General features: G+C 45.5%; 2 protein-coding genes across 3 annotated transcripts in view; both read right to left on the reverse strand.

The window, feature by feature from the left end:
* On the reverse strand, positions 1-13,711 carry tmpoa (thymopoietin a). Of its 2 annotated transcripts, XM_068717165.1 has the most exons (7): positions 13,186-13,711; positions 6,433-6,550; positions 5,732-5,875; positions 5,157-5,278; positions 2,939-3,031; positions 1,460-1,560; positions 1-1,047 (listed from the first exon to the last, which is right to left on the reverse strand). In XM_068717165.1, exons 1-7 carry the CDS (start codon positions 13,417-13,419, stop codon positions 672-674), a joined length of 1,188 nt encoding a protein of 395 aa, XP_068573266.1. In that variant the 5' UTR covers positions 13,420-13,711; the 3' UTR covers positions 1-671. The 2 variants fall into 2 exon arrangements, with proteins under 2 accessions (XP_068573266.1, XP_068573267.1); XM_068717166.1 differs by lacking the exon at positions 2,939-3,031.
* Positions 13,712-14,001: 290 nt separating this feature from the next.
* strap (serine/threonine kinase receptor associated protein) overlaps positions 14,002-19,469 on the reverse strand; it is an 8,522-nt gene continuing 3,054 nt past the window's right edge. Inside the window, exons 6-9 of the mRNA XM_068717172.1 lie at positions 18,971-19,108; positions 16,482-16,618; positions 16,096-16,245; positions 14,002-14,745 (exon numbers count right to left, since the gene is read on the reverse strand). Coding sequence (XP_068573273.1) covers positions 14,684-14,745; positions 16,096-16,245; positions 16,482-16,618; positions 18,971-19,108 — 487 coding nt within the window. The 3' untranslated portion in view covers positions 14,002-14,683. The remainder of the gene's footprint in view (positions 14,746-16,095; positions 16,246-16,481; positions 16,619-18,970; positions 19,109-19,469) is intronic.

Raw genomic sequence — 19,469 nt, forward strand, 5'->3', positions numbered from 1 at the left:
TAACAACATTATAGTTTATTGAGTGGATATTCAATATTTGTGACAATGAATACATAATAAAGTAGAATACACAGGGATGTTCAATTATTAGAAGAGAAAGACAGAAAAAATTGATGCAGGGTTTAAGATTATAACAACAAGCCTCCCTGTGTCATTAACAGAGATGGTCATGTGAAGTACAAAACAGAAACAGGTTCAGACTCATCCTCAAGGCTGTTAATGACAGAGACACTAAGGCAAAGTGTGGAACCACACACACAAACTCAGCACACACAAACTCAGCGCGCACACACACACACACACACACACACACACACACACACACACACACACACACACACACACACACACACACACACACACACACACAAAATGAACGCAGTAATAAAAAGTCCACATGTTTCTATGACTGGCTTTGTTGTCACCTCACAGACTGTCACAGATGAAGAATGGACCAAACAACATGTCATGGACATCCTTCAAGTGTAACTGAAACGCTACGTCGCTCCTCTTAAGGGATGCGCTGAGAATCGATATAAAAGGAAGAGAGAAACGGGGCGAAAACGTCGGCTCATTTCACAGCTCCTGGGGATAAAATGGCTACAATGCAGATTCACACTTGGAGGCAGAAGCAGGCAGGCTTCTGTGCCCTCAGACACTCCCTGAGCTCTCTACGCTGCGCTGCCACCGGCCACCTTGGTGTCTTGGGTTTTAAAAGGGTTGATGGTGTTGGTCTCCATGGCCTGGTACACCAAGAACAGGAACGCAGCCACGATGGCCAGCAGGAAGAGCTTTATCCACAGAGACACGCTGCGGTACGTTGCCTTGGTCTGGGCTGCAGGGGGCGCTGCAGACAGAAGCCTGGAGGAAGAGGAGGGAGGGGGCAGGCTGCTGACTCTGTTGACAGTGCAGCTCTCTGTGTAGGAGGAGGAGGAACTGGTTGTCTTGGTGGTCTTTGGAGAGAAGAGGCGGTTTTCATCATTCCACAGGTCACTGGACATCACTGGGCGACGGGCCGCTCCTCTAATGGGTCGCCGACAGGTGGCGCTACGGGAGACAAGGATTTACACTCATGGTTTTCTGAGGGAGACGTCAACACGAATACAGAAAAGAAGCGTCACTGTTTTAGTTCACAATGAGCCGACATGCTCCTTCATAGTCCTCCAGCTTCCAGAACTCCATGTTTCCAAACGCATGAAGGGACATGGAGGTCACAGTACCTGGGCCGCTTTGATTTCAACCATGTTATTAAAAATTCTGTCCCCTAACTTTATGGCAGTGCAATACTGGATTGAGTGTCTGTAATTAATCTTGTCATCTCTTACATTTCTTTGTAAAGCTGTTGACATACAAAAACACAGTTATCATAAAGTGAATATTTGACTGCTGGTTTTACAGACATCAAAAAGACATGAAAGATACAAACATAAATAGGTGCTGAGAACCACTGGTTCCTTACGTGATTCCTGTTGGACTGCTGATGTCATTGTGGAACAGCTCCTTCAGAACGTCATTCTCCTCCACTTTGGGGGTTTGGTCGCTGGCTGCTATCTTCTCCACCTAACAGAAGAGCAGCATGGAGAGCGTGGTTACTCCGCTCGCCTGTAGAAGCATGTTTGGACCAGCAGAGGGCGCCCTGCATGACAGGACACAGCTCTCCCCATGCTGACTACTGAACCACCATATGCATGTGACAGTCCCAGTCTAAGCCTCCTGTCCTCTGCATGGCCCGCCCCCCTCGCTTCAGCTACCAGCTCTGCTTAGTAGAGGGACTCAACTGACCGTCACACTGACCAATCAGTGGTCTGCAGGGTCTGAAGCCCACCTTCTGGCATCGGCTCAGCTCGCTTACAACCAAAAAGAGTACCAAATGTTTTTGCTAGCGGAGTAGTACCACGCAGTGGAAACCTGTCTCACTGACACGTCCTGGGACAGAGAGGACGAGCAGCTGATTGTCCTCACAGGGCTGCATGTGGACAGGAAGCTGGGGACTTTCTGGAGGGACACAAACCATGTGTGTGACCGTGTGCTGCTTAACCAGCCAACAGGTCAACGGTCACACATGTGAACAGATCCAACAACAGACCCACACACAGCGCACCAATCAGACAAGTGTCAGCGACAGGAGAGGAAGGACATGCAGCTGTACCCATGCTACAGAGACACCGGCGGCCTTAGATCCAGACCAGTGGTGCTCTGGTCTCTTAATGGGGGAGATGTTACACAAGGGGCTGAAGGGGACCGGACCCACTTTGGGGATCTGAGCCAGAGGGGATGAAGGCCCGGATGGCTCTGCAGCCGGTCGTGGACTCGGTTTAGTACGAGTCAAAGAGCCAGCCTGAAGAACACAAGACTAGATTATTAGATACACATGTTCAGGGAAAAAGGAAGAGCTTGTTATTATACCAACTACACCATTTAAATAGTTTTAGTGATACAAATTCACTTCTACGCACCCGAGCCGGTCTTAAAGGTTCAGTCCTTGTCTCAGGTTCCTGAGACACCAACATAAATACACAAGATGAAAGACAATGAATCCCTCCACCAGGTCTACAGCAGCCACTCGTCACAAGTCCACGTCTGTGCACCTGATAGACAGGCTACTTCTTTAAACTACCGGTTTCTGTTCCACACAGAGACCTAAACTCTGCCCGGATGTAGACTCCCATTCACCATGAGTCTTCCTGAGCGTCGGCACGTTTTATTGTGACGTTGTAGAAATGTAAATGTGAAGCTGACTGTCTGCATGGCCGATGTAGGAGGAGCAACACTACACTAACAACAAAGCCTCCGTGAGCCTCGTTCACCACCTGACAATACACCATTTCCCACAATTCATCACCAGTGAGCTTATCCGATTAGCCGTGACTCAAGACAGTGTGGACATGGTGAATGTGATTGTGTGTCAGATGTATTTGGTGAATAGAAAAAGGCTCACCTCCATCAGAGCAGTGTTGAGCAGAGCGGCCGGCTGCTGACACGAGTCCTGGTTGTCTTTGGGGAGACTCAACCCCACGTCTTCCACTCTGAGCTACGGGTTCCAATCACAAGCACACAACTTCTTTTAGGATTCTAACAACTGGGTTTGAGGTTCAACCATAGCGCAAAGCTGCTTACACCTCAGTGGGCTTCCAACAGAGTGCTGGTCACAACATCTAACAAGGGGCTGACGGTGAAGGAGTGAATGTGAGGCACCAAGCACACGGCGATGGGCCCAGCGTGTGTTTGAACAGAGCTGCCTCCTCTGTTCCCAAACCCGTCTCGTGTGACTTTATGGTTTATATTTATACATCCAATGTGTTTATGATCTAAATGTGAACAGATTTCTTAATGTTACACAAGTAAAAGTACAAAGCAATTGCATCAAAATATACTTTAAGAACCAAAAGTCACTCTGCAGAATCTCCCTTTTCAAACAACCCAGTGACAAACATTCCCCCGTTGTGTTGCGTTCAATGACTGATGGACGGTGGTTAGTCATTAGAGTTCTTACTCCACATGTTGACCTCAACCCATTACCTTCTCCCTTCATGGGATGACACCAATGATGTCATCTCTACATGCTTGTGAACGGTCAGCCTCAGCTCAACAGGTGTTCACAGTGAGACCAGCAGGAGGAGCTGTCAGTCTCCACAGCATTACATAAGAGCTGAGTTCACACTGTAACACTACTACTGCTGCTGCTGATGCTGCTAAACAAAGAGACCAGGAACAGAAGAGACACAATGAAGCTACACTCACTGACTGACTAACTGCTCTCCTGACCACACGCACCTGATCACCGATCTGCTGACGAACAGATCATACATCATATCACAATATTATAATATTATTATATCACCCTTCAAAACGTGCGTTGATCCAAAGCAGTGACAGTGGAGACTCATGTGGTTTTAAACTGTCAGCCTATTACTTCATTATTATTAATAACAACTTATTTTCTATTGATTGATATCTCCATTATTTTATCGATGAATCGACGAATCTGTAATGATATTGAACATTTCATGTAAATTTCCTTTCATTGAGTCAGACTGAAGGCTTAATGCAGCATAAATCAAAACTAAATGTGCTCCTCATATTGTTCAACAACAATAACACTCCAGCTGTGTGTGTCTGCAGCAGAAATAATAATTAAAAAAAAGAATAATTACATGCGTCAATTCAAAATATTGACGTCGATGCATTTTCAACGTCAGCAGCATCAATTATGCCGACTATTCACGACAGCCCACCATCAGTGGTACAGGTTCAGCTGCATATTGTTATTTTAGTGCTTTGGGATCTTCTAGATATTTCAGAGAACCATGACATAATTCAATACATTTCATATCTAGACATCACAAGAAGCTGCCTGCCTGTCCTCACAGTAAAGTCTCCTCCTGGTGGTCTTCACCGGGGAGGAGCTGTGGCCTTGAGGTACGAGTTTGAATGCATGTCATGTGGTCTGGTCTTCATATCCAGGTTAAGACGGGACAACACTCTGCAGACGTCACATATTGGAATATCTAATCCACCTGTTAAACTCACCATTAATTGATTAGTTGTCAACTATAAAATTAATCTCCAAATATTTAGCTAATGGATTCGTTTTTAGAGCTGATTCCAGCCTCGTTACTCCTCTAGGACAGCGAACTGAATGTCTTTACTTTTTGACAAAACAAGACATTTGAGGACATCATCTTGGGCTCTGGGAAACTCTTTCACCTTATCCTGACATGTCCTACACCAAACAATGGAGAAAATAATGGAACCATTCATGGACAGTGAGAACATTGTTAATTGAAGTTTTACAGAAGACTTTCAGAAGGAGGCTACAATGGAAAACAATGCTGTCCTGTCCTGTCCTCTCCTGTCCTGTCCTGTCTTTCTTGTGAAGAGAATGGGCTTCACCTGCATTTCTTTGATTCCCCCCTGTGTTGCATGATGACAACAAATCATCCTTGAATACTTGGAAAAACAAAGAGTTGGTCTGTTCAGGTTTGCTGGTAGCCAAGCGTCAACATCCAGACTACTGCCATCATAGAGATCTAGAGAAGAGCACGGCTCGCTGAACCACATCCCGTCAGCACTAAACGGGCTCATGGTCCCGATGAGGACAGCCCAGCATCGCTCCAACAGGTCTCCAGAGAAGCTGATGGGTAACCGTCTCTTACCGTGTGGTGCTGGCTGCTGCGGGTGCGGGTGGTGACGGGCGTCTTCCCTCTGCTCCTCACCGGTCTCTCCACTACTGGAGCTGGTTCGGGTTCAGCCACAGGTTCTGGTTCTGGCGTCGCTTCTGAAAAACACAGTAGAGTGTTACTTGAGGGACACATTTCATTTGATCCCGTAGCCACAGCGCTGGTCTGTCCGTCACATAAAGGTGATGATCATCTGCAGTCTGGGTTTAACTTTTTATGATCAGATTATCTGGTTACATCTCTTTTTAAGACCATGGTTGAATAAAATATTGAGATATTAATCAGAATTTTGGGTGAATTCATTGATAAATAAAAATGATCTTTGGCATAACTGATTAGTTATTACATTCAATAACTATTCGCAAAAATTGTCTTGTGATTCAAAAAAGTATTGTTTACTGCAACCCTATATATCAGTTTGACATGATATATATCATATATTGTAATAAAGCACTTCTAGAAAGCTTCTCTAACCATTCCTGCTATGTGACCCTGTAAGCCATCATGGACTCTAGCATATCAGCAGTCGCTAACGCTAACGCGGTTCTCACCATCCTCCTTGTCACTGTACAGGTCGGACTCAGAGTTGCCGTTGTGGTTCACTTGTATCTCTGTGAGAAGCAGCTTGGGCGGCTGTGCGGGACCATCGTCCAGCATCCTCTGCAGCTTCTTCTCATACAGCTTTCGGGTGGATGCTGAGGAGACGAGCAGAGGGAGACATTCATCAAACCTGCACCAGATGTCTCGACCGGTCAACGGGCGTTTGCAGACGCATCACTTCTGGGGAACCACATGGCTCCCCTCAGATCTACATCAAGGGACTGTTTTCTGTCTGCATTTACACCGATAAACTGTAAACCAATGGTGGTGTAACCGATATATTCTCATCTTTTTGAAAAAAAAACTTAAATATTGTGTTTTTTATTTAAGACTAGAGCCCAAAGTTCTTTCTTTAAGTGTTCTTGAAGTTCTTTAATTAATAAATGGAAAGCAAAGTTATATTGGACTCCTCCCCTTTTCTTTGCTGAAAAATGATCCGAACCGTGAGGTTTGTGATCCGTTGCACCCCTAATCAGCAAACATGTCAAAGCCACCTGTGAATTTCATCAGTGTGTAGCACACACACACACAGATCCCTGTGTGTGTGTGTGTGTGTGTGTGTGTGTGTGTGTGTGTGTGTGTGTGTGTGTGTGTGTGTGTGTGTGTGTGTGTGTGATGCATCTGTGTGCTCTTCGCTAGTGGGAGCACTCACCCACAATGGGCCCTGCGTCCACTCCGTGCTTGAGCAGCTCGTCCTTCAGGCCCTCGTCGGTCAGCATGGTGACGTCCATCTCGTCGGGACGGACCTTGTCTGTTTTCCTCGTGGCTTTCTGTGAGAAGAGGACATGGCAGCCCGGTCAGTGACAGTACACTGTATTCTTAAACAACGGTCATGGCTTTGCTTTTGGGCTAAGGCAATGTGATGAGGAAATAATGGCATCAAGAGTGAGTCCATCTCTACAGCATTTGATCTTTTTTTGGGGGTGTCGGAATGATGGGATGGCTCTCTTTGTTCACACCCATACGTCTAGAGCCCGTCCTCCTGTGAACGTGTGCCTTTAGCTGGCTCAGAGGAGAGCGGTTTGCATCCTGATCTCTGAACAGAAGAGTGGAGGCATGTGTGACATGTGTATTCATCATTCAAGTGAAGCCAGAGAGGAGAGGAGGAGAGGAAGGCTGCAGGCGTGTCCTGATAGTAAACAACATGCTGGTTTCACTACGGTGACTATAGGCTTTACTCTCTGTGTCGCTGCGTGCCGACGTACGACTATCATGTGTCGCACACGTGTGTAAATGTGACCGGCCAAAAATATGAAAGAGGCGATCAGCTGAAAACCGGTCCGTTTGGATCGGCAGCAGATCGACAGTCACCGCTGTCCTCACTATACCGTCCACCTCCAACTCCAGTCTGTAAAAACAGATATTCAATACGATGCCCGACTGTCAGCAGCAGCAGCTCATTGACCGGCCTTCACCAGGCTGATGGACGGCAGACCTCTAATGAACCAGATCAGTTCTCATGTGAGGAGATCAACAGTGTTTGTGGGTTTTGATTCATTGGTGGATTTCTCCGTCACACCTCAGCTCACAGACGTGTAGACCATGTCGAGAAGAGTTTCAAACAGCTTCACGAAACACGTCTCAGTATTACTACGCTATGTGACCAAACCACGGACCCGTCAGCTGTGTGCTCCAATCAGACTGAACCACTGAACAGATTGGGGAGTAGTACTTGCCATCTTTAAACAGAAAACACACGTTTGATATGGTGGTATTTACTGGAAATGACAAACAATACAGACAACCAGTAGGAAACGTTCAGCTTCTGTCTCTCTTTTAATAGTGAAATGATTGGACCGATAATTCCTCATTTTAACTTCCCTGTTTCAGATCACCAGGAATAAACAGGAAGCTCAAACGGCTCTGTGCAGTGCTGCGAACATCCGGTGCCATGGGCTTGTATTTGAAAAGTTTGAAACAATGTGTTTTTTTGTTAAAGAATATTCAAAAGGCATATTTGCACATGCTGAAAGTTAAACTGCCCGAGAGCTTCAGAGTTGATCCTTTTCATATCTCTGCAACATGTCTCACTGGTCCCACAGTAAAAGCCATATTCAAGTCTCTCTGTTAAAAGGCTTTTTACATTGAAGCAGCTACAAAACGTGCACAAAGACACGCAATACAAAGATGCTGCATTACAAGCTCACCAATGGTTTGAAACGGTGTACACTTCCTGTCTCCTTAGTGGGCGTGGTCATGGCGCGTTTGAAGTCTGGAGTCATCAAGTCGTGCATTTTACAACCGTGAGGACTTAATGGCTTCAATAAGAAATATTCAATGTTCATACTGGGAAGCCCATTTACATCTAAACCTGTAATTCCTCCGTTTGGCCACTAGGTACAGTTAACTTCAGAGACCGGCCCTGTTCCTAGGGGCTCGTCTCATCCCTCCACCTCGTTTGGAAATGTTGGGAACATTGTGTGGATGGACAAAAACAGATTGGGTTGTATTTAGATCCTAGATTTTTTTCCTAACATTAGATATTCACACAGCCAACAAACACAGATTTACACTTAGTGACTGTGGACATAACGACGGGTCCTAATCAGTGTTCACGTTGACTTCCTCCATTGGAGTGAATAGACTCAGGCTGTGGTGAAAGCCAAGTGACACACACACACACACACACACACACACACACACACACACACACACACACACACACACACACACACACACACACACACACACACACACACACACACACACACACACACACACACACACACACACACGTCTCCTTACTGAAGTCTCCTTTTTAATCAGGGAGCTGAAGGATCTTAACCCACAAACACAGCCAGCAGCATTGAGGACCGACTGAAGAATGTTTTCTCTTCATTTCCTTCAGAATGTGGCCTCACCTGACATCTCATGAGCCAGGTCTACATGGACCATCACCGTACCGCTGCTTGTTGCTGATTCCAGCTGAGGTTGCTAAATGATTTGCTTTATCATTTCATCTACACATGGTTGTAAAGAACAATCCATAGCTAGTAGTGGTGTAACGGATCAATCCGTGATCGGTTCGGATCACACTTGTGAACAGCGGATTAATTGATCATCATAGTGTGTAATAAAAAAGTTTTACTGCTGCTGTTCCTTTTCAAGTAACAAGTCCTGAACATCAATGCAGAGCTACAGTGAACAGATATAAAGCAGTAGTGTGTTCACGTGAACGGAGCAGGTTAAAAGCATTTAACGGTGAAAGTCATGGCGAGAGGAGCTTCAGAAGCCCCCGGCGTCATTTAAGTCACATGTTTATAATGACGGGATGAGGGTTGTTTAAAGAGAAAGACATACGACAACGGCAGTACCGCCACCATCCTGGTCTGTCAGCGAAGAGGGCCAATGCACAACCACAACAACAACAACAACCACCACAAGGTATCATCACAGCATTTAAGAAAGCGTTTGTGCAGAATCAGACCGGGCTACAGCTATTACAGCATCTATTGGGGTCTTTATTGTTGGAATAAGGATTTGAAAGTGGTTAAAGTGCTTGAGCCACGTTACGAAATCCCCTCACGCACCACTTCAGTATGAAGATCGTTCCTCTATGAAGAGGAAAAGATCAGGATTGTGGATGAATTACCTAACACATCCTCTGTTGCCATCACCACAGACAGATGGACCTCCAGAACAACGGAGAGCTACGTGACTGTGACCGCTCGCTTCATCACTGTGGAGTGGGAGATTCACAGTCCGGTGCTGCAGACACGCCCCCTCTGTGACAGTCACACAGACAGGTGCTGCAGACACGCCCCCTCTGTGAGAGTCTCGCTGGCGCGCGCACGCACGCACACACGCACGCACGCGCACACACGCACACACACACACACACACACACACACACACACACACACACAGATATGTGGTAAAATAAAGTGCGTCAAGTGTAAACCTTTTATGGAGCAACAAATTGTTAACGTCAGGAAATACAATTCCAGTATATAATGCACAGAATAAAAAGATGGAATAGAACAGAATCTAACCTATCTGGAGTCACTCTGTGTGCTCTCACATGAATGCTGTTTATTAATCCCACCGTCATGGAAATGCTTTGGTTGCATACTTGGTGGTCTATGATGAAATTGAAATGAAAGCATCTTTGATTTTAGGACTCATTTACAATGTGCATCCCATTCCCTTTCTAAATAATTCAGCTTGACTCATTTAGAGTTTGTCTCAAGAGACAGCTTACTCCAGTATATTCCTTCTTTAAGAATGTACCAAACTGTTGATTTGGTCAATCCTGATGTTTCTGCTATCTGCCTGATAGGTGTGTGTAGGTTCTTCAGCCTGATCATGTTCTCCTTCACTTGCATTGACACCTCTCTGGTCCTCATGCTGAGTGTTCCAAGGACCAGCTACCAACTGCTAATTCAACATTCTGACTCAACTGCAGACCTTTTATCTGGAATGACGAGACCACACCTGGCCATGAAAGTGTCACACTAGAGTCTCATTACCTTTGAGTCAAATGGAGGACTGTGTAAAAATGTAGTTCTTAGATGGTTAATGTGATATTGTTGTTCTATCATTGGGTTAACGCTGAAAGTCTACACGTGGTGAACACGTGGTGAACACGTGGTGTAGTGTGAACTATGCAGGCCATCTCAGAGGGCCTCTTCCACATGACTGTGTGTGTGTGTGTGTGTGTGTGTGTGTGTGTGTGTGTGTGTGTGTGTGTGTGTGTGAGTGAGTGAAGGAGCTGAGCCTCTCCTTCAGTGAAACACAGTGGAGAGAAGCAGCGTGCTCATAAGTGGATCCAACACATTCATTCAGCTCAGGTGGTTTTTGTAGGGAAATCCCAGATTTTCATAAATTCATCCACATTTTGGATGAATTATACAATATTCTGTTTTATTGTCGATTCCATTTTATGATCAAATTCCACGATACTGTCAGTGTTTCATACGACCTACTAACTGAAGCTAACAGTGCAACAGTGGAGCCAGGCAGTCCGTTATAGACTCTCTGAGTGAGCTCAGCTGTAACTGAACATCTGGGCCTAAAGCTCTCTGCAACCCATTCAGCTGGCAACAAATCCACGGAAAATGTGAGGAATGCAAAGAAGATCCGCTCAACGCTGCTGCGAGGTTCACAGCATGCCGTAAACGTGAGAGACACACAGAGGAGGCTGTCTCGCTCCGAGTCTGGCTCTCAGTGGGCCCTCGGCGGTATTTCATAATCACAGCAGCATGAGGGGAGGAGGACCCCTCCTCCACAGACCACACCCTGTTTAAAGGAATACCTAAAGCCTGAGCTCACCCTTTCCTTTAGCGCTCCTCACTACAGCCTGCATGGAGTAGGGTGAGGGTGAGACATGCCAGGACCTGTGGCCAACTGACTGCTTGGCTGAGTAACAATGAGTGTGTGGATAACCACAGTTTACTCTGCTGAGATGTTGGCCTTATTGCCGACACGCGTTCTTCAAACGTTGCAGCTAATCCTCCTGAATCTCACCAACACACACTGAGTCACGAGAGGAGCAGCACTATGTTCTCCACGTCAGTTCAAAATGTCAGGAATTCATTTTGGACCTGCAGCCTGTAATCACTCAGACACAGAGCACTGGGTTTCACGAGATAAACACCAACACTACCACACTGCACTTCTGCCGTAGAAGACAAATGACAAACTAATTACACATGTGCTGCGTCTTGTCACTCACTCACTCACTCACTCACTCACACACACACATTCCTCTTCCTGAGAAAAAGAAGAAGTATTTCCTCAATGAAGAGGCCAAGCCCAGTAACATAACAGTCCAGAGTAAATCACTATGAACTGAGGAATCTCAGCCCAGGACTTCAGACAGAGCTTGTTCACCCGTTTTCATTTCAACATGGGCGTTAGCACAAAGCCTTCTACACACAGGAAGTTCAAAATCAATAAGCGAGTAATTAACCTCACTGAACATCGGGTGTGATTAATTTCACACAGCAGATATTCAGTGAGGCTGTTGATCATGAGACGGTAACCTACAGCCCCTGATGAACCCTGTACTGAGCATGAGCAGAGGAACAGATAGAAGAGCATTGTGGTGAGGAAAGGTTTTAGGATGGACCAGACACTGCTGCACACCTGTTTGATCGCTAACACACACGGTGCTTTAATCACTACAGTGTGCTGTGACAGCATCATTTCAACTTGTAGTCCAAAAGAAGTAAACACAGGAAGTAGAACGGTGCAGAGCTCCACCAGGTGTTCTGCACTGTGTGTAAAGGTAGTTATGATAGCCGTTATGCAAACACACGTCCAGAACAACAACGGTGCAGTGAGAGTGCAGTATACAACAGGTGTGAACATGCGAGTCTCTGCAACCATGACACACCCTCGAGCAAGCAGACAAAACGTGATGCAGTTTGCTGCATGTGGACAGACACAGAGGTGCACACACACTTACTCACTCACTACCAATAGCATGATCCTCCTGGCGGATAGACACATTCAGAACAATGCAATGACTCACTGTCATGTCACACAACACACTCAAACAACACAAAACTGTCCCGTCACCCTCTTCAGGATAAACATGTGCTCAGGTCTGAACTGATAGTACCTCATGTTTATCACCATGCTAACATCACCTCTGTTATTATTATTCTACTATATGCACTGCTGCTGTTATCACTAGTAGTCATCATTATTCTGCTCAGTACTCTCATATGAATCATTTGAGTCATATGCATTGAATGTGTTGTAACTCTGTGATGTTGTTCGTTGTGTACACATAACATCTATCACACTGATAGAGGATGATGATGATGAAGAAGAGGGTCCTCCTCTGAGGTTTCTTCTCCTAAAGGGTTTTGGGGAGTTATTCCTGTTCTGATGTGAGGGTCCTGGGACAGAGGATGTTGCATGTGTACAGATTGTAAAATAAATTAATTGATGAAGTCAAAGAGTAACTGATGAAGAGGCTGTGGGAGAGAACCCCCCCCCCCTTTGATTCAGTAGAAACATCTCAGGTTGTAGTTTTGTTGCTCTTCAACATGTTAGAGCTGAAGTAGACTCTTCTATGTCTACGTGATGTATTTGATAAAAGGAAGGCAGTGATTTAGAAAGCAATAGAGGACTATCTTCTATCTTTCACACTGATTGAACAGCTGGTCGGTTGATGTTTACTGCGTGCTGCTCAAAGACATGAAGGAGTTTGAAGCATCCGCTAACTTTCTACGGGCACCTGTCCCTCTGCAGCGGCGGGACTACCGTAGAGTAACGTTCATTGATACGTTACAGTTAGCTGCAGGCGACATAAGGCCTGTTTATGTATTTGAGTAAAGTTACCTGAATATTGTACATGACAAAAGTAACGTTACCGATATACAAAGAAAACTAACTGCCTACTTTTGAGGCTAGTTAGTACAGTTAGTTTGAGACCGTTCATTCAAACACTCACTCTGCCGGAGGAGCGACTTCTGCTGAAGACGACGGGCGGCGGCAGCTCCTCGTCGCTGGAGAACATGTCCGGCGTCGCGGCGTGCTTCTTGTTGTGAGCGGTCAGCTTCTTCAGGTAGAGCTGCACATACACGTCCTTGGTCGGGTTGCCGCTCGGAAGCTCCACGTTGTGGGCCAGCAGCTCGCTCTTCAGCTTGTCCTTGGTGAGCACAGACGGGTCGTCCAGGTACTCCATGTCGGCGGGAGAGTCACCGTCGCCTGTGAAGTTGTAGCTAGCTAACGCCGAGGGGAAAGTGGGATTACTGGAGCGGAGTCTGAGAACAACGGCTAACAGCGCCTCTTACTGGAGTTAATCCGTAAAACAAAGATTAGCTAAGGAGGTAAGAAGCGTAGCAGTAAGAAGAAGCAACAACAGAAGCGAGTGAATGACTTGTTGTACTTCTGTTTCCTTGCTTCATGTGAAGGAATGAAAGCGTTCCGCGCCGAGAGGCTGCTTTGGGTGATTTCTGCAGCGGGTTGCTGGAACTCATGAGGGGACTACCGGGGCCGGAAGTGACAGCCTGCAGAGCCCGGCTGCTATTGGTCAGAAGCTGTCATAAAGAGCTTCCTCATTGGTGGAGACAACATGCAACTATTGAAAATGAACCGCACGTCACGAGTTAACGCGGGTCAAGCGCTCCGTTTTAAAGGATTCATAATCTACAGTAAAGCACGTCATGTTTATTATGGCGTGTATTATCACTTTAAATACACATTCCACGTGACCCTATTCATCCACATTCGGCACTAAAATTAAGTAATGAAAACACAAAGCCAGTTTTGTCTTAGTGCATTACTTTTACAAATAAACAGCAATGCGTTTTATTTCATCCCTGCACTTAACTAAGGACAGAAACCAAAATGGAGGAAAAAAACAGCATCTTTCCTTTCTGCTTCGTCACAAAACAATATTTTCTTTAATTTGAACACTTCATAGACTCAACCAGTAACATTACAAAAGCAGCATATACTCAAAGCAATGATTGGGAAGAAATGAAAGCGCCTTACTTTAGCACAAACTTATAGTATTCTTGTAACTATAAACTGAAAAAAGCCTGATCATGTTGAACCCCAGCTGAACGAGGGGTTGAGTTCGAGGCTTTAGGGACGTTAAAACAAGTTAAAGCACACAGACAGAAGTGAGCTAATCAGAGAGGAAGCAGGCAGCCGAGAGGCTCACAGCTCTACTGCTCTACTCTGCAGCCCATACTGTCCACGTGACTGCTTAAAATCAGTGGGAGCCGGTGTGTGTGTGTGTGTGTGTGCGTCTGTGTAAGTGTGCGATGAGTCTATGACAGACAGGGCAGTCATAACGTCCACATCAGTTCCTGATGGATGGAGGTGGTCTGGACTCTGCTCCTCGCTGGGGCCAGATAGAACGCTGGAACACCCCTCCGCTCGCTTCCTTTCCGTCGTTCTCTCCTCTTCTCATCCTATTTCCAATCAGCACTGCGTTCTCCTCAGGCTTTGATCTCAGGGGGCGTAGTGTACAGCTGCTCAGAGTTCTCTGCCCCCAGGTCCTCTGAGGAGTGAGGCAGCACAAGAAGAGAGGAACAATGAGAGGATCATACCGATACTTGGATATGGCTCAATATAGCTGCTACACAAAACTACCGAAATAGCTGCCTGAAATAGCTGCTAATGACAGAATCACATTTTTCAGTCCGAGATTTCCCAGAAGATGCTTTAAAGACGAGTTTGTTTTGTGGAAGTAGAACATCCACACTAGGGCAGAGGAAGTGGAGCTAAACGTGTTGACCAACAAGGTGAAAAGCAGTAACTTGAGAGATGCACATACAGAAGTACATGTGCTGTGCAGCGTGTAGTCGACACAGTGAGCATCATCATATGGGCTTCAAAAGAGAGGCACTGTGCTGATCTCAATTTTGGACCATTCCTTTTTAAATCTGTCTCTGGTCAGTTACCCCACTTTATGGAAGTGCAATTCTAATTCTCCAGACTATGAAGGTATTATTACTGTATGAAAACAGCTCCCATGACAGACACAAGAAGACAGACATTCTAACTTCTCGTGGAAATAACTGGAATTTGTATTCCCAGAGAACAGAGTGAGATGTCGTGGCTCTGAGTTATGCTCTGCTTCTTGCTCTTAGATGCTTGTTTGGAAAAGGAGATGTACTTATGACTTCTGGTGACTAGTAGTTCTCTTGAATACCAATGTTGAACGCACTTATTGTAAGTCGCTTTGGATAAAAGCATCTGCTAAATGACTAATGTAATGTGGTTGATGCACGTTCACAGTGAATTCAGCATTGAGTGCTGAATAGAGGGGCCTGGAATAGAATCCCTCCTCCTCCGGTCCCCCATGGGACCTTATTTCAGAAGAAAATATTTAGAACAGTGAGACACAAATCTGATTTTTGATCCCGATTGAAGTGAGCCATGAATCACACCTATGTTTGTCATAGACTTGTTGTAGTATCATGAAGCAGTCAGTGAACTACACCTCCTGTCTCTCTCAGTGTAACATGGGCGTTAGCGTAAATCACTTCACGTCGGCCGTGCTGACAGCTGCAGCTCTGTGAAAGGAGAGCTACTTGGTTCTGGAGGAGCTAGCCTGGAGCAGTGTAAAGTCAGATACTTCTGGGCGTCTACTCTCTCTACGTACAGTCATGTACCTCAACAGCTTTACAACAAATAACGACTTTCTTGACTTTCTAATCTTTTAAATTGACGAAGATCGTTATGTGTAATTCATGGCACAATTCAAACAGAATCAGAAACGTGTTTGCCGTCGACTAGCGTCCATATATGTTTTCTGATGAAAGGTCCCACGGTGGGCACCTGAAGGGGCGGGGCTTAGCGTCTCTATAGAGCCGGTTCTAGATCGGACTTTAGAAATGAGCGTTACCAGGGAGGACACACTTCCACAGGCCGTAGGTTTTCCCCACAGCCGTCTGCCACAGTCGGAGCGTGCCGTCCTCAGAGCCGCTGGCATACAGCTCCCCATCCGGACTGAAGCGAACACAGTGCACTGGACCAAAGTGACCCTTATAGGACTCTGCAGACAGGAGGGACATGGGTGGACATGAGCTTTTTGTTGACATTACGACATCCTGTTCTTTAAAGTTCTATCCCTAAAACTACATTTATTGGACATTTTCCAGTCACAGAATTCAATTTAAAACTGAAAGAATCTGATGTTTTTCAAATCATCCACAAAAAACTATCCTCAACCTTTCACACTGGAGTCATTCCATTAATGGTAGTGTAACAGGAGGAAAAGGCTTCTCTCACCCAGCTCTTCTTTGGTGCTGTAGTCAAACTTGTAGAGCTTGAAGTCCTCTCCACCGGCAACAAAGAAGTCTTTGTCTGGGTGGAGGGAGGCCGAGTTGATGGGAGCCGGGGCCTCCACTGCTTTGATGAGGTCCAGGCTGCAATATAGTCAAAATCATTCTAATGTTCTACTTATTTGACGTCATGGTGGAGATGCTACATGTTTGCAACAGACAGCAACATCTTTGTCAACCCAGTCAGAACCATGCCACCACACAGACAGAGGGTTCCTCCAGTCCTTAGTCCACTGGACTGCGGTAAAGCAAGTTATCGGACCAGAGTTTAGAAAAGTGTGTGTGTGTGTGTGTGTGTGTGTGTGTGTGTGTGTGTGTGTGTGTGTGTGTGTGAGATTGCACAGCTTTTTTTTTTTAGAAAAGTTATGTACATGTCATTTACTGAGCATCACAGTTCTTCTCTTTGGATGTGGAACGGGGGGGGGGGGGGTCGCTCTGCTGTACAACAAATCAAACATACTGTGGACAGACTTACATTCTTCATCCAACCAGAGTTAGTTAAGTTTGTTTGTGTCGGTTGGTATTCACTTTACTTCATCTTGCAAGGCTAGTTATGAAGTAAATACATTTTTTCCACCAAAATAAGCGTGTTCGTGCAGGTTGTTAAACATGAAAAACAGCCGATAGTCTGTTTGTTGGTAAACACTGAAAATGACACGGTGGTTACTTCTTTTTCTGTCTCCATTTCAAACTGTCACACCAGAGATGGTGACTGTTGGAGGAGCATGTGTATTTCATTTGTTGTACCTTAACAAACTATAACAATTGTCCAAATCTCTGGAGTTTATTTTATTTATATTTCCCCTTCAACAAGCGTCACACAGCATCGCCACAGAAGACGGAGCAGCAGTCAATGAATACCTGTGACCTGTACTGCAGACACAGGCCACATGCTAGTGAGTGTTCACATGTTAGTGAGTGTTCACATGTTAGTGAGCGTTCACATGCTAGTGAGTGTTCACATGTTAGTGAGTGTTCACATGTTAGTGAGTGTTCACATGCTAGTGAGTGTTCACATGTTAGTGAGTGTTCACATGTTAACTAGTGGGCGTTCACATGTTAGTGAGTGTTAACATGTTAACTAGTGGGTGTTCACATGCTAGTGGGTGTTCACATGTTAGTGAGTGTTTACATGTTAACTAGTGGGTGTTCACAAGCTAGTGAGTGTTCACATGCTAGTGAGTGTTCACATGTTAGTGAGTGTTCACATGTTAACTAGTGGGCGTTCACATGTTAGTGAGTGTTTACATGTTAACTAGTGGGTGTTCACATGTTAGTGAGTGTTAACATGTTAACTAGTGGGTGTTCACATGTTAGTGAGTGTTCACATGCTAGTGGGTGTTCACATGTTAGTGAGTGTTTACATGTTAACTAGTGGGTGTTCACAAGCTAGTGAGTGTTCACATGCTAGTGAGTGTTCACATGTCAGTGGGTGTTCACATGTCAGTGGGTGTTCACATGCTAGTGGGTGTTAGTGGGTGTTCACATGTTAGTGGGTGTTCACATGTCAGTGGGTGTTCACATGTTAGTGGGTGTTCACATGTCAGTGGGTGTTCACATGTCAGTGGGTGTTTACATGTTAGTGGGTGTTCACATGTCAGTAGGTGTTCACATGCTAGTGGGTGTTCACATGTCAGTGGGTGTTCACATGCTAGTGGGTGTTAGTGGGTGTTCACATGTCAGTGGGTGTTCATATGTCAGTGGGTGTTCACATGTCAGTGGGTGTTCACATGTCAGTGGGTGTTCACATGTCAGTGGGTGTTTACATGTTAGTGGGTGTTCACATGTCAGTGGGTGTTCACATGTCAGTGGGTGTATACATGTTAGTGGGTGTTCACATGTCAGTGGGTGTATACATGTTAGTGGGTGTTTACATGTTAGTGGGAGTTCACATGTCAGTGGGTGTTTACATGTTAGTGGGTGTTCACATGTCAGTGGGTGTTCATATGTCAGTGGGTGTTTACATGTTAGTGGGAGTTCACATGTCAGTGGGTGTTTACATGTTAGTGGGTGTAAGTGGGTGTTTACATGTTAGTGGGTGTTCACATGTCAGTGGGTGTTCACATGTCAGTGGGTGTTGACCAGTGGGAAAGAGGCTTCATTGAATCCTAAATGTGTCCTCTGAGCTGTGCACTGTCCAGGTGCTTACACACATTTCTCTCAGGAGATATTCGAGAACAATCTCCATCTATTTCAACATAGTTAATCATCAAGAAGTGTGGCCACTTTCTTTTGATGGAAGAGAATAAAATAGTGATGTGAACAAATGTTTTAAAGCAGCAGCCCAGTGTGCGTTCTGATGGTTCTTCGCCGACCAAAGAAGGACAGATTCCGGAGCCAACTGTTCCCATATGGACCTCAGAAATATATTCAGACACCATCCCTCTTCACAATGATGTTCCCATTAGTGTGTACGTATCGGTGTAGTGGTCTTACCTCAGAGCGTTGTAGAAAGCCACAGTCCTTCCATATGTGATCACCAGAACCTCTCCATCAGCCACATACTCCATGCTGCTCACCGCCGTGTCGAATGTCAGCGTGTTCACCTGCTCCATGGAGCTCCTGTCCCACAGCCTGGACACACACAGACACACACACACACACACACACTTCTTTTGGTTATGAAACTGACTAACATAACCAGATCCCCAATTCATATTAAAAAAGAGTGATGCTTGGCTTTCGTGCATTACATTACATTACAGTCATTTAGCAGACGCTTTTATCCAAAGCAACTTACAATTCAGTATCTGTACAACAAGGACCTTGCTCAAGTGTCTTGCTCAAGGACACATTGACATGAGACTAACGGAGCTGAAGCCGGGGATCGAACCGACGACTGAAAGGCAGCCCTGCTCTCCACTTAGCCACGGTCACCCGCATCAATATAATATTGCGATACTATGGTGTATGGATCTTCCCCACCCCTACTTAT

Source organism: Cebidichthys violaceus, unplaced genomic scaffold (assembly GCF_023349555.1).
Source record: "Cebidichthys violaceus isolate CVI_PGR_0920_01 unplaced genomic scaffold, fCebVio1.0.p SCAF_21, whole genome shotgun sequence".
Classification (NCBI taxonomy): domain Eukaryota; kingdom Metazoa; phylum Chordata; class Actinopteri; order Perciformes; family Stichaeidae; genus Cebidichthys; species Cebidichthys violaceus.

Coding starts and splice junctions, on each gene's coding strand:
- tmpoa (XM_068717165.1), bottom strand. CDS start 13,419: ATGGAGTACCTGGACGACCCGTCTGTGCTCACCAAGGACAAGCTGAAG. Junction 5,279..5,731: donor GTACAGTGACAAGGAGGATG/GTGAGAACCGCG, acceptor TGTGTTTTTCAG/AAGCGACGCCAGAACCAGAA. Junction 1,561..2,938: donor TCAACACTGCTCTGATGGAG/GTGAGCCTTTTT, acceptor CTCTTCTGTTAG/GTGGAGAAGATAGCAGCCAG.